General features: G+C 40.0%; 1 protein-coding gene across 2 annotated transcripts in view; it reads left to right on the forward strand.

Moving 5' to 3' along the window:
- NTNG1 (netrin G1) overlaps positions 1–25,323 on the forward strand; it is a gene marked incomplete at both ends in the record, with an annotated part of 150,275 nt that overhangs the window by 75,798 nt on the left and 49,154 nt on the right. For both annotated transcript variants that reach the window (XM_082313239.1, XM_082313240.1), the window contains 2 exons: positions 13,590–13,762; positions 24,191–24,217. In XM_082313239.1, coding sequence (XP_082169365.1) covers positions 13,590–13,762; positions 24,191–24,217 — 200 coding nt within the window. The remainder of the gene's footprint in view (positions 1–13,589; positions 13,763–24,190; positions 24,218–25,323) is intronic.

Raw genomic sequence — 25,323 nt, forward strand, 5'->3', positions numbered from 1 at the left:
GGAGCTTATATCGTATGGAATTTAAAAGTTAAAAAATTGAGACTAGCATGATAAACAATGAGAAATGTTCTGTTCGGTTTTCTTTCTTTTCTCTTTCAAATTATGACCTCCAATCAAGGTGAAAGACTAAAAGAGAAAAAGGGAAAAAGAGAAACAAAAAAAAAAAATCTATATTTTAAAGTGGATTTGGAGTATCTGTTTTGGTAAGAAGCAGCAGCCAGTTCCCAATTATTTTAGATGGAGCCATGAGGCCTAAGCATTTTTAAAATCAACCCTAATGAAATGCAAGAAAACACCAGAACAAAACCACTTTTGAAATATTTAGTCAGCTTCGTTTGCTCTGGATAGTTCGTTATGCACCCTCGACTTTGATAGTTTATTCATGAATACCTTGGAACACACTCCAGAAAAGAATAGAGCTGCCTCGTGCCTTGTAATTATCCCTAAAGCTCAAGTTCAGCAACATGATGTTTCAAAAAGAGATCAATTAACCTGCCCTCATAGTAAGTGCGTTCTTCTCCGTAGCCTTTCTGAGAAGCATCAAACGGAGGTGCCGTCAGGACCCAGCAGAGAACAGTGTCTGGGGCACCGGTGCTCACGCACGCAGCAGCCTGCCCGGTGCTTCTCGCCTTCAGGTAGTGATGGCAGCGCTGCAGAGGGAGAGAGGTTATTCAAAGTCCTTAAACTCAGGTAACACCTAGAAGTAATATCAGCGATAACCAGCAGAACAGCAAAACACTGGGGAGGAACAGCAGGACACAGTTACCTGTGTAGAAGGTGCCCTTCAGAGTGGTTGCAGCGATGATTCTTGGGCGGTGGCTTCTGTGCGGACGAGGAGCAAGGTATAAGCCTGAAAAGAGGAATATTAAGCTAGTTCTCAGAATCAAGTGTTAGTTTGGGGCTAGGCTGTGTATTCACAGTTCAAAAATATTTTACATATTTATCATGTTAAAATATCTACCAAGAGGACAGGCCACTAAATCATATGCCAAAAGTTTTCACGTCTGGATTCTCAGGTGTTTTGAAAGAGAACAACCTGAATTACATTTCTCTGCTATGCCCTCGCTTATCCCGTTGGTTTTCTTAAATGTCCGGTCAGTGCCTAGACATCTCATGGTGATATTGAAAATTAAAGTGTGGTTGTATCAACAGTTCTTTACCTTTCCCCCACACGTTTCCTATAAAACAAGACAGATAAAAGAAAGGAAATCTGATTTTGAAGTACATGTCTTTTTAAAGCACTTAAGTCCTGGGCTTTTCAGGGACTGTTAGATTGTGTGTAACTATATTTATTAACAGAACTTAACTGGATGAGACCTCAGCCTTTGTTCTTTATGTGGGCTTTATCACTGGTTGTGTGTATTGAGGGTACACCTGGAGCAAAAGGTGGCCAAAATACGTAGCAAAAACCCCCAAGGTATGTTCAATATTCCTTTTCTCTTTGGGAAAAAATCTGACTTCTTTCTGGCAGTTTTCAAAGAGAGGTAAGTGGGGTCTCCTGATCAACTGCCCAAAGCTTTCCTGCTGTCTCCTACCCCTTGCTCCGACGCTGCTTGCCTGCCACATCCCGCATGGCTCCAGCCACTGCAGGAGCCTGCCCAGCAGGTGTTTCGTAGGAGCCACCTTGAGCTGGGTTGAACCAGCTGCTCTGGCAGGGTTAGACAACCTCTGTAAACAATTCTGCTTCGCATTTGCTTCTTTCTGAATTATGAGTCATTTTCTTCTTGGAAACAGATCTTTCTCTGGCCTCTGTGTTTGGAAGGAAGGTGGAAGTCTCCTCAGGGCTTTGTCTGATGTGTAAAATCCTCTCGCCTACAGACATAAACTTAACAAGAGGGCTTAAAAGCAGAGCTGGTCACAGCAGATGCCTATCAGAGAACAGACAGGGGAGAAGGTTCCTCACTGAATCCTGATACCAGGACCCACAGAAAGGCCGTTCCTGTTACTGACAGCAGTAGGAAGAGGACCGAGCTATTCATTGTGTTAAAGCTATCAATCAGAGGTGTCTCACTTTTTCAAGTGGAACCTGGTGTCCAACGGTAGACGTATGTGGGGTGGGCTATTTTGCATATCCTCCGTGCCTGTGTGCAGGGATCCCACCCTAACATCTGCTGCAGCTGCACGGGGCACCAGTCCTCACAGGGTGCAAAGGGACACCCAGCAAGGACAGCGGCAGCAGTGGGCTTCTGCACTGAGTTAGGGCTTACATCGACTGCTCCTCCCAGGAATATTTCTCAGAGTAGCACAAGGCATATTTTCTTTCCCTCGGAGGCAACCCGTTACAGCCCATACCCCACTCTTCCGCATATACCATCCCTGCAGCAGTAACGACTAGGGGCACATTCGAGCCTTTAAATGAGTCCATAGGAGGTCTCTTAAACAGAAATGCTTTAAAATCCTTTGAAAAGAGTGGCAGATGTACTGCTTCACGAAACTGGCTTCCCTGGTGTCGAATTCTGTGCGCACCATGGATATTTTTATGCTGCTTTTCTCTATTATACTCCTCAAAAAGTTATTGAAATCAGTATGAAATTAACCTTGCTTGTTTCTCATGTAGCAGAAACGTTGCTCCCCTGACAATGGCTCATGAAAATACTTTATTCCCTACTGTGACACAACAGGTGCTACATCCCGAGTCTTTCTATAAGCTTAAAGTAAAGGTATTTCTGCTTCGGCCAGGCCTGTCCAACATAAATCATTGACACAAATTTGTAACAGCTCACTTAGGCTATCGTCACATGCGGGAATAAATTTTTTCCCATTGCAGAGAGTTAAGTAACATTTTTGAATGGTATTGTAAGCATGTCCATTTGGATGGTAATTTAATGACCACAATTTTAGACCTCCCACACAAGAAATTGTTCCTTTTCAGTGTTGTGCTGGGAAAAAGAATTCAGGGTACCAGCTGGCAGCTGATACTGTGAAATACTACTTACAAATAAAGACAGGAAGTTTGGTGTAATCACTAGCATCTTAGAGCAGCTTTCTTGGGATTGCTGCCGAGCAGATGTAAGACTGGTATTAATCAAATTAAACCCAGAAAAATTGGTCTCTCAATAAACCTAAAAGTGGTGATGCACATTAACACAATGGCAGGAATTTCAAATCTAATGTTCACATTTGTATCAGGAGAAAAGAGAAGAAACAGTGACTCCTAAAGACTTCTTAACTTTCGTTTTAAAATGTGTAAGCTATGAAAGTTTGCAGTGATATATTGCTGCACCTTTCATCTGAGGTTTGTGTGTCATGTTCTTAACGATCCAGCAGGTTGTGGTACTGACTTTTACAACTGCTGGGATATAGCGATTAAATTCTGCCTGGTGGTATTATAGTGATTAAAATACATGTGTCTAGGGTATCTCTTGGTGTGTATTGACTTGCTGATCATGACTTACTGCCCAATGGCTGGATGGCAAAATAAGGCTGGCTAAGCAGGACGTTGGACAGCAGCAAAAAAATTTAAAATAACAAAAACTTTGCTTCCTTAATATCCTGATGGCAATGAGCAGTAGCCAAATCTCAGCCAGCATGCTTCCTTAACATTTTTGCACCATCAGACAGCCAATGACAAGGTACTCCCAAACAGATTGCATTATTTCAGCTGCTGGAGGGAGAGCTGTGTTCTTGTCCCAGTAGCTCTTCTCTCTCTCATGTATAACAGCATTAGCAGCTGAGGAGATGTTTTGGTTTTTACCCTCTCCTAATTTTTCTTGATATTTAGAACAAACCAATTAAAACACACGTCATATATCGTCACAGCTCAGAACACCTAAATTGTGTAGTACCTCTGCAACACATGTGCTTCCCCCTCTCCCATCCTGTCAATGTATGCAAGAGATGGATTTTTACGTGAAGTACAGGAACTTAGCAGGTGAGACCAGGTGATTCCAGTGAGAAAGAAGGGAAATTTCTAGTGGGAGAGAAGGGAAAAGAGGGACTAATTGTAACACTGATGTACTTAAGAGTTTACATCTGCTGCTTTTTCTCCATTCTGTAGTGGTAGTCTGGGAACCTACCAAAACAATCACTGGTTAAATGATCAGTTGGTAGCACTGGAAGAAACTGTCATTGTTCGTCTTCACCTTAGCAAGAGATTTTGCTTCCTCTCTGGGAGGGACATGACTGCCATGGTCCCCAGTTTTGGCATCCTTCAGGTAGATAATAAAAGTTTCCTATTTCTGAGGTTAAAGATTAGAGCAAAAGAGATGCATGTGAACAATGTAAAATACCAGCATCCTACCTTCTCAGCAGTCGTGTCCCTAAAAGCACATCACACCTGGGCTCCTTATCCTCCGCTGACGCCCAGTTTCTATCCCATGCTTGTTCAAGATCTCAGGCCTGCCATTTAAAATGATACAAAGATTAGCTGCTGTTACCTAAAAATACAGCCACTGAGCCCAAGATAATATGAATGAAAGCTGGAAACAAATTAGGCCACATTTCAGACAGTGTGAACTAACGTAACTTCATTGATTCTAGTGGAGCCAGATGGATTTACATCAGCCAAGAATCTGGCAAACTGTGTTCATGGGTGAAATTAATTGTGGAACATGCTGCTGGCAAACTCTAGCAGATTTTATAGCCGCTCTCTTTATTGACACATGTCCATGAAAACTAATATCTCTGAAGAAAAAGCAAAAATGAGTTATTTGAGAAAGGAATGGAAGTTAGTTCTCCACAGCAGCTAACAGCAGCTATATTTTCAGACAGATTTATTTCAGCTTTAACAATTAGAGAATGTGAAATGAAAAACAGAAAAAGCATTTGGCCATTCCACTTGGCTAGGTGTATCTAAGTACTTAATATTAAGGATAGGCATTTTTTATGTGGTAAACTGAAATAACTCGGACTCAGAATTAGCTGTTCCGTTCTACTAGGTATAAGCATCGCTGGATTATTCTTAGACTTTGGACCTAAGAGACTGAAGTAAGTCTGAAATTTTTCAGATCTGTTGGTCTGTAACATTTTTTTACCTAGCCAAGAAATCAGAACAGTTTCAAATGCTTAGGTGTTTGTAAGAGGTTTAATAGGTTACGGCCTTTTCCTTTCTATGTTTGAGTTCTGAGTGTTGCTGATCTAGCCTGTAAACATTTTCAGTTGCCAAACTGTTTGTTTGGAAGGATGTTATCTAGCAAACTACTGCATTTCAGAAACATTTACAGTTTATTTGGCAAGGTAAGGTTGCCTATGGCCCTCTGCCTGAAAGGGGCAGGGGGATAGGAGCGGTGAAGCCAAAAGGACCTGCCCCACTAGTGTTTGCCTTCAAAAGGAAGACAGTATGCATCTGTCAGACAACGTACTAGTCAGATACAGATTGAGATATAAATCAGTCAGTAGTGATCCTGTAGGTCTTGTTCACATTGACCAGCATTTAACTTGACAGTAGTTCCCATCTAAATAATCAGAATATATAGAAATGTTTACTAGCGTGTGGAGACAATAAATCTTATAAACATGTTAATATTTAAATTTAGTGCTTGTGTTCTGTTACTGTTGGGCTGGCTTAGTGCAAACAGTGGGCAATTCCATGCCCTGCACACTTTCTGTGAGTCTTGGAAAGTCCTCGCTCCTGTTGGAAAGGGAATGATGCTGCCCTTTTGGACTTTGTTTTCTTTTTTAATTTCAAGCTCTCCAAACTGCTTGGAAGTAGGCCACTGAGCAAGCAAAGCAAACATGCTCTCTGTGCCTGGCTTTTGCTGTTCCTCACTAGATATGTTATATTCAGCTGAGGGAGAATAAGAAGCTATTTTCCCCAATTTTCCATACTGCCTGTGGGAATCTAATTCAATTTCCTCCCAAATTTAGCAGCAAAAACTAAACAGTAAAGAACAAAGTTGAAGAGGCTTCTGTAAATCTCTGGGTTCTAAGGTACTAAGGTGCAGCAGGATTACTGAGAGCAGGTTAAACTTCTTTTCTAGCCACAAAGCTACTTACAGATTTAAGAAGCTTAAAAACCTGATCCAACATTAGTCCTTGCTTTGCAAATGAAAGAATAATATATCTACCTATACAAAGTTATATTTGTTATTATTGAAATTTTTTTATCCTTTATTATTGATGTAGCCCCATTCCACAAAGGAATCTTTTTTTTTTTTTTTTTTTTTTTTTTTTGGTGGGAGATTACGATGTGTTAGGTAAATTCAGGGAAAGGCATAGGGAAAATGACTGGTGACCAAATGCGTTTCCAGAAATAAACAAATGAAAGAAAGGACTCACATTTCATTACTCTCACTACAGTGGCTACATTTTAACAGCAGACCACAGGGGTCTTATTCATAACTTCCAGAAAAAGATGTAACGCCTTTTTTGAACTTGGATTCCGTACAGCAACGTGGACCCGAGATATTCATATGGCTCAAAAAACACTGAATAAAAACCAGAATTTACTTTTCTGCTTCATGTGAGCTGGAACGTTTGTTCAGCAGACCTACTTGCAGCCAGCAACCTGTGCCATTTTCTGATTGCCAACTGTCCTTAGTTTTTTTGACCCTTTTAGCTCAGAACTTCTGCAGACGGGTAGTCCCTGCAGTGAGCACTGGTAGCCTAGATTGCAGTAATTATCTTGTTACCTCTTTTATGTGTGTGTTCTCACTGTCTGTTCCATCCTCGCAGAAATAAATTGGCCAGCAATCATTTTATTTCTTCACAATAGTGTCCTTTATACTTGTTTTCATCCCCACAAAATCTGCTTCAATAGTAAAGCTGTGTAGACATCTATTAAGCTTTGGAAATTAGGATAAGGACCAGCATACTTTGTTTTTTTTTGACATGACATGGAAAAATCCTATGATATAATGAATAATAATATTCAGCAGACATTTTCTGAGACTGTGAGCCTCTATGAAAAGATGTTCCACTTGTTAGAGAGATTTAAAGGAAAAACAGACATATCTAAGTATTTTCATGATGTTTACATCACACACTCAATGGTGCAAGAGTTTTGTCACTCACCTGTACAGACAGTTTCTCAAATTATTATGAATTTGTCTCAAAGTGTCAAAAAAATAAAAAAAAGAGAAAGATGAAAAACAAAAAAAATAATGATTTAGATGCAAAGCTGGTTTTATCCCAAATATTTCATGGTATATTTTAAAGGTATTTGTATTTTAACTTTCACTTTCTCGACCTACGTCTCTTCCTCCTTCAGGGCTGTGGTATCACTTAAAATGTATTTGCAACATGGAATTTTCATCTTTGTCTACATGATTATAGAAAACTAAATCTCACTGGTGAAGCTGCCTCAAGGTCATTAGTAAGTTTGAGAGGCATAATGTAGATGACAGCCTTAACACATTTGATGTCATGCTAAACACAGCCAAGTCCTTTAGGACAACTGTAACAAGGTGCTGGAAGTAGTTGCTAGCACTGAGGCAAGCTGACTAGGGCTCCGAACATTGCTAACAGTGTTTTAAAATGCCTAATTAAAACTGTGCCGGATGGTATTTTGTATTGTGTGTGCACCACGTTGTGTGGGCAGTAACGTGAAGAGCAAACATGCCGACTCCTGTGCAAGTTCAGGCTTTGCTTACCTAGGAGCAGAGAGCTGACCCGTGGCATGTAAAAGTGAAGAGCCCATGCAGAGGGCTTGCTTACAAGTTGGTTTTAAGTTGGTTTTCTAAACTTTGGCAATGACCTAGAATGATCCAAAGATGTATCTAAGTGAGGAACATATGGCTAGTCGTTAAAAATGTATCGAAGAGCTTCTCTTGCCTTTCTTTCTCATGAATGATCTCTTCAACATAAATGATCCCCTCATGTGACCCTCAGTCTGTTGGTTGGCACTCACATGCAAGAGCATCAGCACGCTATTACCAATTACCTTAGTGATATATTTACAGCATTTTAATGTCAGTTGTCTGTATGTAAATAGAGCCTGTGAGGAAAGCGGCGCACCCGGGGCTCCTGCTCCCACTACAACAGCACTGCTCCTTCAGCATGCCAGAGCGCTTCCTGCACCTTATGTAACTGCCAAAAATATCATTTCAATTGCTTTATGACAAAATAATGAGTCTGTCAAAGATGAGTGGTCAGAAAAACAAATTTGTTCTCCCACACAATTAGAGTTTATAGCGTTGGACAGCAATATCAATCTCCAGCGATTCAAAATTGAATTTGCACGTTGGAGGGAAATGTGTTCTTGCGTGTGAGGCTGCTTAGCAGGAAACGTCCTTGCAGGTTGAACTGAAAAGATGGATATCAGCTGAGCTGTGGAAACATCAGGATGGAAGTTTCCAAATGCAGACAAGTGTTGTGGGGATGTGGTGTCCGCTTTCACAAGCTCAGCACTGACAGAGCCGCTCCCACAACGATCAACAAAAAAAAGTCTGAAAAAACTGTCACCAGATATAACAGTCAGACAACTGTTCCCTTCAGGTATAAAGCTGTTTCAAGGCCTGCATCCCCCCATACGTAACCTAACTGCTCATGGAGTTGTTGATATTTATAATCATGGACTTCAGACATTGTTTGTAAAGATGCACAAAGCATTAGACCTCAGCAATGCCATTTATGGTGAGCATATACTGTATCTCAGAACTGCACTTTGCCCTTAACATTTGCTTTATCCATCCTTACATGGGATTTTGCCCTTAGGCAATTTGCCAGTGCAGTGCAAAGGCTGCAGCATACCTTCTCTTACATTTGCCACACCTTAACCTGTATTCTCAGACCTGCTCTACTTATTACAGCTCCCTCAATCATCCCTCCTCAGTACACATGCAAACCCACTTGACGTGCCAAGCAGCTGCTACCCACCCACTGCTACCCAGTAATTGCATTTCTGGGCATGTGTACTTAATACCTTGTAAAGCACTTTGACTTTTTTCTTTGGATTTCAAGAAACTATATAGGCATGAAATATTGTCATCTGGAACTCAGTACACAGGATGTGGAAGCAGTTTTTTAAGGTTTTCAGAACTTCTCCATTCTTATACATGCAGCCAAAGTGACCACATTCTTCTAAGGGAAGAATCTACAAGGGCTATACGAAGTTTTGTGTTTAATGTGCTTTGTATGTATATCTAATTAAGCCTTTTGTTGCTATCTCAGATTTATAGCAGTAACAGCTAGGAACAGCCTTTCAAAGCAAGTGTTTAAAGAAATTACAGATGGTACCTAGGATTTGCAGTAATAATTTATAAGGTAACAAAATATTTCCTTACCTCTGGAGCAGAAAAGAAAGGTAACCTTCCTTAAAAAAGAGACGAGGCAGATGAAGGACTCTGAACTTGGGCAGTCTTCCATAGGAAGCTGATGTCCACATCCTGACAGTGATCTGATAGGAGCCCAAGTCAGGTACCAGATCAGTGGTGCTCAGCTGATTCACAGTTACCTGAAATGCCTATGGTCCAGGCTCTGCTGCTTTGTTTTCACACTGCTCACAATCCAGTATATCTCATCGCAAGAGTGGTTCTCTCGTGGTCTGTCTGGATGGTACTTTTACCTAAATAGTCTTCTTTCTGTAACCTTAAATATTTCAATTTTCCTTATTGCTTATTCCGCAAATAGAAGTAGATTTTTATTGTACTCTAGTCATCTCTCAGCCCTGCTATGCACATTTACCTCTTTCATTCATTCAGAGAAGTCTGTCCCTCAAGCACAACAGGCATTTCTCTTCTTTGCAGAAGTCTCTGAGATTGTCTGTACATACACTCTGATGAGGTCCCTGGGACGGATTGCCCAATTCCTAGTGCAGCCTTCCTAAAAAAACAAGTATACAAAGTATTATTTCCCTGTTGCAGTAAAAATGTCTCTTCACATACACCACAGAATTTGGTATTGGCATGTTTTTCCCCAGACACGGTACCATATGACTTACGTTCAGTTTGCTTTCCACAGATGCTTTTTGTTCTCTTTGTTTTAGCACTGTCTGCATTTTACACTCATTCAGTATTCAGCTACATCCTTGATTTGCTGTGGAAATCATGATTAATCTCTCTGAGATCTGTGAAGTGACCTCAGCAAAAAATTGGTGCAAGTGAGAGGAGAATCAGAGCCTCTGTGGTTCAGTCCTCTGAATGTCTTTTTTCTGCTTATGCTTCTGCTCTTTTACTCCCTATGTATAGTTACTGACACCAACAAGAATTCCGGTTTAATCTCTTCAGATTTCATTAATGTACAGGTTTTTTCATACTTGTATAACACTAATGATCATAAACCAAACCCAACTTTTATGTTGCCTATACGCTAAGAAGGCAAAGGTAATGTTTTTTGCCACACATTGTCTGACCTTTTGCGGTTTGGATTTTTTTTTTTAAACATTTCTTTCTGTGCCCACTTTAACTAGCTCTCATTAACTCTACATTTGACATTTTTAATATAAATGTATTTTTTTACCTTGATCTTTGATCTTTAGCTAGTCTTAGAGAAAACCACAGTAACCACATTTGTTCCTTACTTTCTTCTCCTTGGAAATTGTACACAGCTAAGTTTGAATTATTCTGAGGGGTTTTAGGATTATTCAGCGTCGTCGGCTCTTTTTTTGCTCAGTTGTTAATGTTAGGTTTTGACTATCTATTTTCTGCCCACAAAGGTTTTAGATCAGTCCTTTATTTTTTTCAGTGATCAAATTTGTTGTTTTCTGTCATTCACTTTAAATCATAATCCTAGAAGGCTACACCTCTCTCCCCATGCTAGGTTGTTTTTTTTTTTGCGGGGGAGAGGTGTTGGTTTGGGGGTGTTTGTTTTCTTTTTAATTGGGGGAAGTAGAAAGTTTGCTCTCCTTTCTCTTAAAGATGGTATTATTTGGAATTTTCTTTTAAGGCAGGATGCAGCATTCTGGGCGATTCTGCTGGGAAAGCTTTCAAAAGTACATATAAAACATCCAAATAAGTTAATTTGCAGAGAGGCATTGATTGAATGAATTGTGGTTATTCTACCGGTTTAGGGCAGGAGGAGCCTTTTAGCAATTCCTTCATTTAGGGAGCTAAGTGGCTAAGGTGTCCCTATATTGTCTGTTTTGTGTGTGTTTGTTCTGAATGCCCATTGTTTTAAATCTCAGTTAATAGGGTTTTAAAATTTGACAGAAGGTCCCCAACTACTTCCACAAGAAAATGTTTTTTGCTGTTTTTGTGAAAACCTGCCCATATTTGGTACAAACATAGACCTCCAAAATCTGTAGCTTTCCTTTGTCTGTTGGAGCTTGGTGGCTAAAATCACAGAAGATGCCTTATGCAGAAAGCCTCCCCGTTGCTGTACTGCATGGGCCCTGCCGCGGGGACCACAGAACAGCCACCATGGTGTGACGCCACAGCTCTGGGCTGAGAAGGACTTCCTCTGCAGCAATCTTGTCCTAAGAAATTAAAAAACTGGGCACCAGAACAGGCAGCAGAGCTATTCGGTGCTGTCTGTGCTCTCTTGCTTGGGAAATAAGGAAAAGGAGGACACAACCTATGAAGAGGCGGATCACAGTGGAGTTAGGGAATGTGGGAAATTAAAGAAAATCAGTATGCGTGAGAATTTATGGGAATTGTTTGTGTATGCATACATACATCCATACATATAAATATATGCATATGTTTTGTATATATATGAAGAGGCATGGGACAGGACTGGAGAGAAGCAGAGGGAGATGGAGAAGGCCAGAGTCCGCCCAAGACTTTTAACCATGCAAGCAAAATTGAGGAAGGGTCGGGTCTATCTCTTCAGGAACATATGACAAGTATAGCATCTAGGAAGTGCCAACAGACTTTGCACAAGGTTTTCTGACACAACCATTCTTTACTTTCAGATGCTTATTAAAAGAGCTGTGCACATTTACACCAATTGGCAAATGTACCTACATTTGTTTTCCCCCACCTCAGTTCCCCCACCAGTCTGCAGCACCCTTTCAGAGCCCTAGGAACTACAGCTTTTCCTCAGAATCAGCTGGCTTTTTCTTCCTGCCTAGAGCAGTTTGCTGCCTCTGACACTGATGAGTCCCTCCAATAAAACAGAAATCTCCCCCTGAAAGAAACCCAGTCAGTTCCTCTCGCTCATTTATTCTAGTGACTGCACAGTCTCTCCTGCTTCTCTCTCCTCTGACCCTCTATTTTTGGTCTTGTCATTATTGTGTATCTATCTCTCCTGTTTGGGAGTCTTCCATTTTCATATTCCTGTGGACAGTAAAACCACCCCATCACTTTTCTTAATAGCAGTACCATTTACCAAAATCTTCAGTCTCTCCATGAGTAGGTATATCTCATCCACTGACACCCAGACATCTTTCATTCTGCAGTGGCTAGTCGTTGAAAATTTACATTACAATTGATGTAGTCTTTAAGCATCGTTATTTTGGAAATGATATAAAAATGAATTGCACTTTCTTTTGTCTAGCATATTCAATACATTTTGTAATTTCAATTTAGAAGGTGCTGAACCTGTTTTTCTTTAGAATGAGCATTGCTCAAATAACAACAGTTTCATATACCTCATTTCTAGTGCTGAGGAGAATGCTCCACTATCTACTGTATTACAGGTTCTTGTGGATTTTCTCCAGCAGCCACTTATGACAACTGCAAACTTGTTTTACCCTAGGGATATAGATGGATGTGGCCGGTTGCTTCAGGTCATATTCCTGCCAAATGGAAGTCAGCTTGACAGCTGTTAATTTGCACTTGGCCATTCCATGTGTTGTTTTGCTCTAATTATCGGTCACTGTATGGAACAGGTGACAAATGTCCACATGAGAACCCTTTAAATCACTAGATGTACAATCGTTAGGAAAACAGATAGGGTCGTTAAATACTAGTTTTCTCCCCAGCCCCAAACAGAAACAGATTTTAGCCGGTTTTGACATCTATTGAAAAGGGATGGATAGACGTGACAATACCTTACTGTTTATGAAGCTAGCTTCCCATTCTGTAAGTGTCCTAGTTTCAGGGAAAGAGGGGAATTTAAGGAAAATACAATTTTTCTAAGACCAGGTGCAGAATCTGGTTTAATCTAATGATTTTGTCGCAAGGTTCCATTAGGTGTTCTTTCCTAAGTAAAACTAAATGTGCCTACCAAAATATTTCCTCTGACCTTCAGCTACTACAACTATATCAAATTAAAGCAGGCAAAATTATTTTCCTTTCTGAGCAAGAAAGTACTTGCTGAAGAAGAATGGCAAAACACCATTACAGTGAGCTTCCCTTCTACTGAAGTATGGCATTGCAGAGGGTATTTAATTGAAGTCTGTTTTGTCAGACTCCCAGGGCCTAACTTGGATCTTAATTTGGGCCAGATTCTCTAAGGACATATGCAGAGGACTTGTTTTGTTCCTGGGAGTAGTGAGTAACTCTTGAATTTTTGCAAGATTATAGATCTGTCTGTAGTGAAAATTAAGAATAATTTAGTTGATCTCAGTGGAGCTGCGTTAGTGAAAACAAGAAAAGATTCAGCATCTTGGAGTCTTGGTGAAACTACTGCTTTTAGACCTGTGCGAGTTGAAGATATTACAACATGCTGTTTGCGTGATGTCTTGTAAAGCATGCTAAAACAATAATACAGGCACAACACACAGAAATAGAGTGGTTGCCATAGACCATGCTTTACTAAGACTTAATCTGAACTTAAACTCATCTCTCAATAATATCCCACTTCTTTTTTATTTTTGCCTTTTAAAATAGGTGTAAGTGCAACCTTCATGCTACTGGCTGTAAAGAAGAAAACAAAAGACTACTTTGCGAATGTGAGCATAACACAACTGGCCCAGACTGTGGAAAATGCAAGAAGAATTACCAGGGCCGACCGTGGAGCCCTGGTTCTTATCTGCCTATACCTAAGGGCACTGCTAATATCTGTAAGTACTTCTGTATAATAAGGGTATTTCATTATTAGAATTCTGTCCCATATCATGACTCTGAAGGAAGATTAACGCTGGCAAAAGTTTGCCATTTTTTTATGAGCCAGTGCATATAATTTGACAAGGTGTCAAATTGTGTTGATTGTAAGTGTACATAATCTGTGCTCTTACATGGTTGTAAATAACTTGCATGAGAACTGCATGTTTGATTCCATAGACAAATCACTGGACACTGCACAGAAAGGGCTAAGGAGTAAAAAAATTAGGACCCTTCACATAAAAAGCCCACACAGAGGAGAGAAACCAGTGGGAATATCTGCAGTACTGCTCCAGCCATGGTGCCCTCAGCTCTCCATTCATACATCCTTGTTGCCTTGAGATTCAAAACAACCTCAGCTTAATGTGTGAGATGAGGCCCTTGCTGATTTTTTTTGTCCTTTTAAGAAAGTTAAAAAAAATCTCAGACCAATTTTTTCCAATTCATAACTAAAAATCTAAAGGTTGGTAAAGGAAGTTTTTGCCTGATGTTGACCTGCAGTCCAGATCACAGTTTTAGATCACTGTAAGTGTTGAAAGGGGAAAGCGAGGGCAAAACCTGAGTTTTTATGTCTGCTTGCTTCCAGCTAATAGCCATTCAACAACACACATACTCGCTATTCCAGCACACGTTCATATTATCCAGAGGAAGTTATTGGCAGCTGCATTTCCTGATCCTGGACAGGATTGGGTCAAAAAGAACATGGTGCTGAAAGAGAGGGCACGAAGACAAGTATGAGCATCTGTTCTTCCTTTCATGCATGTATGAAATACACAATGATTCAGAATCCTCCTGAACTGAGTAGCAGACTTAAATTCCTTTGAAGAAAGGATTGAAGAAGATGAGGATAAATCACCAAACCTTTTGACAGGAGTTGCCAGCTTCTTTTAAGAAGAGACTCCACAGTTTTGCCCTGATTAAAAGCAAAACATTCATTTTAGAATATTAGAATATAACAATTTACTGAAAAGTTATTGGGGAGAAACAGGGCTATGTACTGCCGTTGAATGAAAAGTTTAAAACCAGCAGCAATGTGCAATGCTCAGAATGTTATCTAAGACTTCAAAGCAGCAGCTGTGAAGAATCAAAACTCAAAAATGAATATCATAGGAAGCAGGACTTTATCAAGTTAAATGTGAGAGTAATAGACCAAGTAACAAACCGTGAAGTGTGGGGGCATGAAATTATGATAAAATTCTTACTGAGCAGAAAAAAAATGAACTTCCAAAAAGCGGGGGAAAAACATTCTGTAAGAGTATTCACTTTTTCGGATGTTATAAAAAGTGAGTGTGGCTCACAGAATTAATACTTTAAAGATATGTTCGGGAAAAATGGTGAGATTTACCAGGTTGGTTTTATTTATATATTTGATATATATACATATACACACATCCGTACATATGCATGCACATATATACATTATATATATATATATACACACACACCTATATATATGTAAAAAATGCAGTTGCTACCCCAGCAACGATCTAAACTAGCAACAAGGTACATCTGCACATGAAAACGGGGATCTTTCTAAATGCGGCTTGCTATGGCAGTTACATCATTTCCAATCAGTTGAGCACACACCAGACGGACCAGTGGAATTAGCACGCACCGAAAGGATGCCTGAAGCTTGTTAAAACAACTTTCAACATTATTTAATTCCATCAGATATACAGTTCTATCAAAAATCCAAATGTTTTGCAAATAATAGGCAGTCTTTTCTGTTTTTTATTATTATCACTATTATTATGATAGCATCATGAAAACATAACCTTGTTTGAGCTGACGAATGCTCCACTTACCCTCAAATCCTGACTTCAGCACTGATCAGCAGCAGAAATTTATGGCAAACAGGAAGAAGTATGAAAGATTTCTTCTTTGCCTTCCCAGTTGCCAGCAATAAACTGGCTTTCTGAGCTGGACCCTCCATCGTAGCCACAGTGGTTGCTAGCTGCTGAGTGGAGAGAGAGACCCAGCTGTCATAAGCTTGATCTCAGTGACATCTTATGGCAATACATTTCACATTTTAATGACACAATGAGTGAAAGGTATCTCCTTTTGCTTGCTTTAAATGTTTTTATATCATTAAGCCTGTACCTCCTTAGATAGAAGGAAACAGAGAATAATGCATCCTTTTTTACATCCATTATACCATTTATGATTATATAGACTTGACGTGTCCGCTTCTCCAACCTATTTTCTAAATGACGAATCCTAATCTATTTAATCTTCTCATATATAAAACCATGTCACATCTTTGGTCATCTGTGCTTTCTTGCTCTCTTCTGGTTCTATGATGTCATTTTTTTTATTTGGTGAGGCTAAAACTACACGTGATATTCTCGACATGAGCACAACATGGATCTTTTACAGTGGCATAAAACTGTGTCTCCTTTATATTTTGTTATTAGAGGGATCAGCCCTTGAGTCCTTTTTAAAGAGTGTGCCACAGTTACAACATTTCTTCTGACATCAAGGCTGACATAAGTGACAGGTTATATGTTACATTAGTTAGTTTAGAAATGTCATGTTTGAGTTCCTTTAAAATACTTTTTGGGTGAACATCACCTTATGGCAACTCTTATTGTTCGGTATTGTTTACTTCCTCTAAAACACCTTCAGATGATGATAGCCACTGAGAAACTTCCTCAGATTGTGAGACTCTCTCTAACCTTCTTTGTTGTGAACATCAGTGAAAACAATCAATTTAGTATTCAGCACTTTCATACCTTGATTGCCTATCTACCCAGTCATCTCTCTGGGAGGCCTGCTGCTTCTAGTGTAGTTATTGTAACAAAAAATAACTACTAACTTTTATGTCTGTAGCAAGTTGATTCTCAAAATACTGTGGTTTGTATTTAACTTGACAGATTTTATGCTTTTTTTCCCTATCTTTCTCCATTGAGACAACTTACACTTTTGAAGGGTGTCTTCCCAAAATCTTCTTCATTCTGTTGTTTTAGGTTGGGTATTGGGGGGTTTTCTTGTTTGTAAGATAGTTGATTTTTATAATTTTTTTTAAAAATTGATGGGTTGTGTGATTATTCTGAATCTCTCACACACATTATCTCTAGCCTGCCTCCATGCTGTTTGCATTAAATCTTTTTAGCTGTTCTTCTCATTTTTAGCTAACTTCCTCATTTTTATCTGCTCACTCTCTGAAAGTTAAATATTACTGCAGTGGATTTTTTTTTTATCCTTTTCCTTCTCAACAAGTATGTTGACTTTCAGTCCAGAAGTGGTTCTCTGATAACTACTTCTTGAATCAGGTCCTATGTACTACTCAGAACTGAATCAGCTTCTCTTCTTGGGGGTTGTCTGATTACTTGCTACAAGCAGCAATCATTTATGGTATGTAAAAGCTTCATTTCTTTCGTCACTTCCTGATTTAATGCCGCATGTGTTGGAGCATATTAAATTTTGCAGTGTTGTGTAAGCTCTCTGCACAGCCAATGTAATTTCACTTACCCCGTTGCATTTATGTCACCATCTCCATCGTGTGGTCAGTAATGCAGCCCTGGCATTACACTTTCACTAGTCAGGCATCAAGTCTGTAAATAGTTGCTGGAACATGTTGCTAGAATTAACTTACCTGGTTTGACCCTAAACTTCCCTTGATATATTACTTTAATTCCCTGGGGACACTTTGTATAATCCAGTAATACGGTGTCCCTTTGATACTCTTCCTTCCTCCAATTCTCAGAGTCTATCTTTTCCATCTAAGACAAAAATCTTTTAAATTTCAAATGGATTTGAAGTTGGTTTTATATGAGAGCATTTAAATAAGATACAGCTAAAAATAGTTGTATAAATGAAACACTCAGAAATTTTTTTCACAAAATAAAAAGATCCTTTTTCTTGAGACTCTCTGAATTTGGGAAATTTGCTCAGATTCAACAAGAAGCCTAATGTCCATTTCCAGATCCTTCCCAACTGGAACTTCTGTTATTTCCACTGTTCTGCTTCTGCCATTTTTTTGTGGCCAATAAGACTTTATTGTACCTTTTCAAGCTACAGCTCATGAAATACAAGACCATTCTAGATTATACTCCAGTCATAGCCTAAACCTTGATATAAAGCTGTTTTCTGTATCCTTCTCATTTTAAGTCAACATGAGTTTTTCAGGAGAACGCAAAGCATTTTTTCCCTGCTTCGCTTGTGAAAGACACCGAGTACTCTGTTGTTTACTGGCACTAACAATATTTCCACATTTGTCTCGGGCATAGCATTTATTTTATATTTTCACTCTATCTTATTGACTATTTTGTGATTACATTTATTCCCTTGTGCTGCCACATTCTATGGATAGTGTGTTCTGCAATATGTTTTGACACTCAAAGTGAACTTATTGAATTTCTCTATACTTGGTATTACAAGATAGCTTTTCTCCTCAAGCAGTCGTATGTGTCTGACAGCATTAGCCTTTTTCTTCCTCCTGTCGTTTAGATCATCTTTGGCACTTATGTTCTTTGCTCCATCAGACAGAGCTCTCTAAGACTGTGCTGGGCTCCCATCCGTCAAAGCCTGCTTGCTTGTCAGTCCCTCCACAACCAATAACCCGTACCAGAAGTGCTTGACACTCGGCGAAAACCGCCTCCCAGCTGTTACATGACTTTCCTAATTCGCAGTTCAACGTGAAACAAAGGATTGACCAGAACACAGGGAACATTGGTGGATTCTTTTCGGTCAACAGTTTGGCAGATAGTCTCAATCAGTTTACTGAATATCTCCTGCGGTGGGTCCCCTTCTGATAGTACAGCCTCTGTTTCAGCAGCATGGCCTTAATCCTCCCTGGATGTGAAACGACTTAGGAGGCATCACTGCAGCACAGCTGCCGCAGAAAGTTTCTGGCAAAAAATATGGCAATTGCAGTATTGCACTGATTACCCTCATCTGCGTTTGTAGTTTTCCCCATGAATATTTGCTGACACAAAGCCATCTTGAAGGACCGGGGTAAATGAAGCTGGCCAAGAGGTTGTGTGATGGCAGGCTTTCTCTTCAGGAATCTAAATAGCATGTATCCCTGTAACTGAAAAGATCATGCGTCCAGCTGTCCTGTCAAAGCAGACTCATAAAGGAGATAGTGTCCCATTTTCTAAGGCCCCCATTCTCCCAAACAATTGGAAGGAACTTTCTGGTGGCTACTTTCATGACTGAGGCAGAGGAGGTGAACCCACGTGATCTCAATTTGAAGGAATGGGACACTCCTGTTTAAGAGGTAAAATGTTGCTCCTTGGTCATTTTGGTAGCATCTTTCATAGAGAAAAAGGAAGATATGAATGCAATAATAAGTTACAAAACAGCAAAGCTTCTTATTGTTCCCATTTAACACTACAGATTAATTTTGGCTCATGAAGCTTACAGAAGATGTAAAGCCACTGGAAGACGTCACAAAAGCTGTGTCAGGCTGGGAAACTTGAGGGGGGCGGGGGGAAAACTGTAGCGTATCAAGAGCATTCAGGAAGATAGAAGTGTCAGGAAAACATGCAAATGATGAACTAACTTCCCTTCAGCTGGGTATCCAGCGCAATGGCCAGCAAAACATTGCAGATACATACCTAAAAACCAATGCACTATAAATAACAGGCTGTATTTTTTTTTAAATGGGGCTTGAAAAATTATTCTTCAGCACTCTATCCTCTTGCGTGACCCTGCTGAGTTGGTTGGTTGTGCTGGTTGTGGTGGCATCTGTTGCTGGGAAATGAATTGCTTCCATCCGTCACTGGTTTCAAACAACTCTATTTTTGCCATATACAGTGAAGAAGAGCAATGAAACGAGGGTTCTAGTCCCGAAGCAGCAGTATGGGAAGGCAAAGTGTCTGTTATAAGACACTCCAAAGTTCTAGAAATGGTCTGAGTTTCGGGCTTTTTGAAGTTTCTAATACCTAATATTCTATCAATAAATTATAATTACTTGAAAAAATCCTTTGATCTCACTGGGAGTTTCCTAGACAGAGAGTTTTCAAAACTGGTTTGGCGCCACTAAAACATCATGAGAAAAGGTCCAAATTTTAAAAGGTGTTACCCAATAAGCCAATAACTAAATATTTTCTCTGTCCCATTTATTTGTGGTGATACTGCTTGGGAAGGCAGAGGTGGAGGATAACAAACTTCATCTAAGCAGTTCTTTTTCTGGGAATTGAAAATATGTCAATCTTTACAGAGCAAGCAACTGCAAAATTAACAGTAGCAGGAATTCTAGGACTTTTGCAATGAAACACATGTGAAATTTCCTAAGAACTGTGTCTTTCACTGTGTATGGCCCTTTGGCTGAATACAGGTTTGGCAATACACGAAAAGTTTACTCCTATGATCATAACAATCACTCCCTTCAAGGGATTACAAGATGCTAGGTTCCTCCAGCTTCTCAGGGTTTAAATTACTAGAGAATTCAGAACTTCTGAAATTGATGCTGAGGATCTGATATTGCAATCATGCCTCAGTGGAGGAGTTGCAAAGGGAAAAAAGACTCACTGCAGAGAGTGCTGTCATGCTGCAGCACAGATATTCCAGCAAAAGATCAGATGTGGCATTAACAGCCCTGCTCTGACTCTTTACTGTGGAATACAGCTCTATATTTTGTTCCTGTTTAAGAGTTAAAATGTGCAGTATAGAGTGCAAGTACAAGGATGTCTCCTTTGGCACAAAAGCTCTCACACAGCTTGATCAGCAATTAATATGAATCCAGACTTGCACTGCATTATTTACTATCGTATCCTGCCCTGCCTTCATGGGAGGCAATCTTAATTCTCAGTCTCTGGGCTGTATTCACCTCACCTGGAAAATTCACTGAGCTCTTGGTGACACTCTTGCCCTGAATGTGAGCGAGCTGTGAGCTGGGTGTAGTGTTTTGATAGCAGCAGGAGCCCGTCCCCGGCTCCCTGTCATATGGCAGGTGCACGTTCAACTTGTGATGGAGAAGAGGCAGAGAAGCCCGTGGGAAAGATGGTAGCCAAGACCAAGTTGACAGAATAATTCCTTCATCCCACACATACTCCCTGCTCGGGAAGAGATGCAGCCTGGCTGCATTAATTGCAGTGCTGGCGGGAAGCACACACAGGCATTGCTGATGGAGGTGATAAAGAGGGACTGCAGCGTGTGACCTGCCCTGAGACTGGAAGCAGCAGCGTGGCCTTTCCCACCGAAAGCTTGACGCTGTTCCTTTGTGTTACAGATTTCACGCTGACACAAACTATAGAAGAAATCAAAAACTTGCTTTCTTTGCTAGCATCTGGTTTGCTTTTTTCTCCATTCCTAATAGTCAGCTCCATGGTAGCTAACAGCTAAAACAACCCATTTCTGGAAAAAGGGGAAACGAGAAAATTACAGGGCAGATGCAGAAGATTCTGTGAAAGGAAAACACCAAATTTTTTTCTCTCAAGTAATGCATGTATATTTAGATGCACTTACAGTGAACATGTAATATACCAAACCATCACCCTCAAGTCAAGTCAAAAATAATAAATAGGATTAGCAACTTTCTTCTGCAATGTTTGCCATTTTGGGGGCAGTAGCTACCCCTGAACTTTCTTTGCATGCTTTACTTGCTGTTTCCTCACTATAAAACTATTACCATTAATAACCATCCCGGTGATTTCAACTGGAAGATAATTCAGACTGAACATTGCTTTGATTTAACAACCGAATATACATAAATGCAGTCCCTTGGGTTTTTTTACCCTTTATGTCTAGCTGAATAGAGTTGTACATCAAGGGAAGTAACGGGCCTGATTCTTTGTCTCTCTCTATAACTTGTTCACATCATTTCACTGCTGCAAAGTACTCACAGATTTCAATAGAAGGCTGACTGGAAACGATCCATGTCATGTAACATACCGGTTTCCACCCAAAGGGCCAGCAGCGGTGGGATGAGTCCCCACAGCCTGTTGGTGTCCCCAGCGGTGGTGCCACGGGAGGAGCCGTGGGGTCGGGCCCCCCATGCCTCCACATTGACAGAGAGGGAGAGGCAGAATCACACCGCCTGTGCCTCGTTACCTAAGGACTTGCACCAAATACAGCTCAGCTGAATTCAAGAGCTAGCCTCAATACGTAACTCCAGATCTCACAAAACCACTCTTACTAAGAATAATTTTCCCATCATATGTGCAGTTTTCACAGAGTGTTAATAGATCCTGCTTCGTGGCCCTACATAACCAGCTCTTTTCCAGACAAACTTAGACGTGCCATTCTCACTCTCTTTAGCAGAAAGGGCATAAAGTAGTGCACTATCAAGGCCAGTCACCACACACAGGGATACCTGGTATTACGAAAAAATCAAGCTAGTTACAGAAGATCACACCAACCCAGAAACTCAGAACAGAAATAGAAAAAGAGCTTTTCAAACAGAACCCGAAGACAACTTCGCAAGGTTAATGGAGAGCCCTTCAGGCTAGCAGGCGTCTTGTTTTCATTATTCTCTGCCCAGGAAGCATTTATCACTGTGAATTCATTGAAAATTTTGAAATACAGTAAAATGAGGAGAGCAGACTTGCAGGAAAACCTCTCCCTTTGCTGCAATCTGTTCAGGAGAGAAAGGAAAGGGTATTTGTATGTGCGTGTAGGAGAGAAAGAGGGTTGAGGCGGGGGAGTATACCCAGAGGAAATACAAATACCATTTCACAGTGGAAGTGTGAGTGCGAGAAGGCGGTATCTGTATTTTATCTAATATTTGTGCAGTTTCCATCAGTGTATAAAGGAAAATGAATCCTGCTAATTTAGAACAGCTAGAATGACTTGCAAAAATATAAACAAGCTGCTATCGAAACTTCGTGGAAAATTATTTGAAAATTGACTGCCTTTTTGACATTTAAGGCAAAAGGATAGAAGTTCTCTTACATTATTCTAACTGAAAAAAGCACTTTTTGTTACTTTTAGAACTATAACAGCATTCTTCTATTATGATGATACTTTTATTTAGCTTTTAATCCCTCATGATTCTAAAGTTTTGGTAAATACTTGTTAATCTCAGCAGAAGTAGAACTAATTAGGTTTGCAAACATCCAAGCGTGGGGCTCGGTTAGCGGCAGGTGCTGTCTCCAGTGCGGTGCCCGGCGCTCTGCCAGACCACGGGTTCCATAGGATATGGAACCAGAGCTGCAATTCTGACATCTGCCCCAGGACTGATGTGGTGAAACACAAAAGATCTGTTTATGGTCGCCATTCTGCAAATGCAATTGCTTCAGCATTGGCTTAGCTGTGCCACGAGTTAGAAATGTTCCCCACTTGACTCTGCAACTTAGAGTGCTTACAGTGAATATCATTTATCCCCAAGACATTCCTTTGCTCCAGTTTGCTTAATTGCAGAATGAGGTCCATACCATCTCAGAGTAAGACAGAACTTCGAGATAGATGTTGAAAGAAGTGTAGCAGATCTTTAATGGAGAAACAGACAGATTCCTGCAGTAAAATGCATGCCATCAAAAGTCAATAAAACTTACAAAAGGCAAACTGTATTTAACTAAGAGGATGCAAATATCCAGGATTTAAACACCGATCTGCAGTTTGTGACTTTAACCCAAGAGACTAGCAATGGTGCCATTACCGATGCCATTTAATCTAAAGAAAACGGCATTTCAGGACAGATTTCATGTCTGGATTTTTGTGCTACACACCTTTCAGGGCAGACCTGACAAGAAGCTACATGTTGGGACTGCATCATGCAACATGAGATCCTGCATTGCTAACCCAGCAGAGGAGTTTTACTCCTCAGCAGCCCCACCTCTTCTGGTAAATCTCACCTGCCTCTGGAATGGTTTCCTTGCATTAATTCAGCTTAGGAATTGAAATGAAAGCAGAAAAAAAAAAAAAAGAAAAAAAAAATCAATGAGAGGCTTAGTCAATATGACCAACCTAATGCATTAGATTGTTTCGCTCAATTACCTTTCTTTTCTATAGCTTAATTTAGATAACCATCAGGTAAAAAAGGAAAAAAATAGCTATATAGAGTTAATGCAACAGAAGGTATCAACTGATTTAAGCAGCTGGCCAAAGCAGTTAGCAATGCATCTATCCCTTGGTTAAATTATTCTCCTAGATCTGCATAATACATGCATGACTGATATTTTTATCTTGAGCATTAAACCTAATGGCTGGTTAGTTGAAACACAAAACTGTTCTGAACAAATTCATGAAGTTCAGAGAGCTGGTGTAGGTCCCAGAAATACCCATCTGTCAACACATTTTAGTGGTCCCTGCAGCCTCATACTGAAAAATCTAGAGGCTCTGCATTTATAAAGGGCTGGGTACATATTGGCAGTTGCTTGGGTTTAGCTATGTATTGAGATAATATTCTGAAAATTAGGAGAAAATTGTTTTCAGAATCTGAGATGTTATAGCTCAGCCAACCACAGCAAACAGCTAACTGTACTTTTTTGTTTTCTTTACAGGTATACCCAGTATTTCCAGTATTGGTAGTAAGTAATAAAACAAGTATTGTTTTGCATTGTCATTCAGCTTCTTGGATCTAATTTCCCAACATCCCTTTCTGTTGCAGATAATGTTTCTCTGAAAATGTGTTCTATAGTGCAGGGGCTATATATTGGCCTTCCTCTGTTGCATTAACATGTAACCGTGTTACGTGGTCAGAGAGAATGTCACTCCTGACAACACATCTGCCTTCAACCGCAGATTTGCTGATCAGTTCTGATCAGCAGATGAAAACTGAGTGCTATAAAACTGAGTGTTATACAGAGAATTAAGACACTGTTCCACAGAAAATATTTGTTGAGAATCTTTTCCAAAAAAAAAGTGTTTGCTAATAACAGAGAAGTATAGGACCATTAATTTTCATGCACGTATGTGTGTGTGTGTAAAATCGAAGAGCAAATGGAAGAGTTTATAAATGGAAGAGTTTTCATTTTTATGAAGTAGCTTAGCAAATGCAGTGTATCTGCTGGAATCTTTGCATTAACTCCAGCGGCCTTTGAACCGGGCTTTACTCCACAAAATAAAGAGAATTTTGTTCCTTCACAAAAACCTGCTTTCCCGTATGCAATTAAAGCACCAGAATATTACACTTAAACTATAACAAAACTGTAAAACCGTTATGTAAAGAACTAGTATATCAATGAAATAGATGATTAATTAAATAAAACACTTGAAGGGACTAAGTGCACAGTAGCTCAGCCGTGAGTCCGACTGAGTTCCAGAGCTGAGAAGTGCACACAGTCACGACGCGTTAGCTGATTACGAATAAAGCAGGCAGGTAGAAATGGGATCCCGCTGCAGCTGACTGAAAGAATATTCCCCAAACACAACTTGTGTGATGCAGGACTATCACAATGATAAAATATCACAGTAGTAAAATGCAATTTGCCATACCTGATGTCCAACTGAAAAGCTTCTAATAATTTGGGTAAAACTGCCTCGCCTCTTATGATGCAGGGTCAGGTCTGTCAATTTATAAATCAGCTCAGTTTACTTAAGCTCATGAATGGTGCTGATTTGTTAAGCTCTAGACAGCAAGTCAAATGCCATCAAAACTAGCCTTCTTGGAAATGAGAGCAGCATTAACAGATGA

This window comes from Platalea leucorodia (assembly GCF_965183815.1).
Source record: "Platalea leucorodia genome assembly, chromosome: 5".
In the NCBI taxonomy this organism is placed as follows: Eukaryota; Metazoa; Chordata; class Aves; order Pelecaniformes; family Threskiornithidae; genus Platalea; species Platalea leucorodia.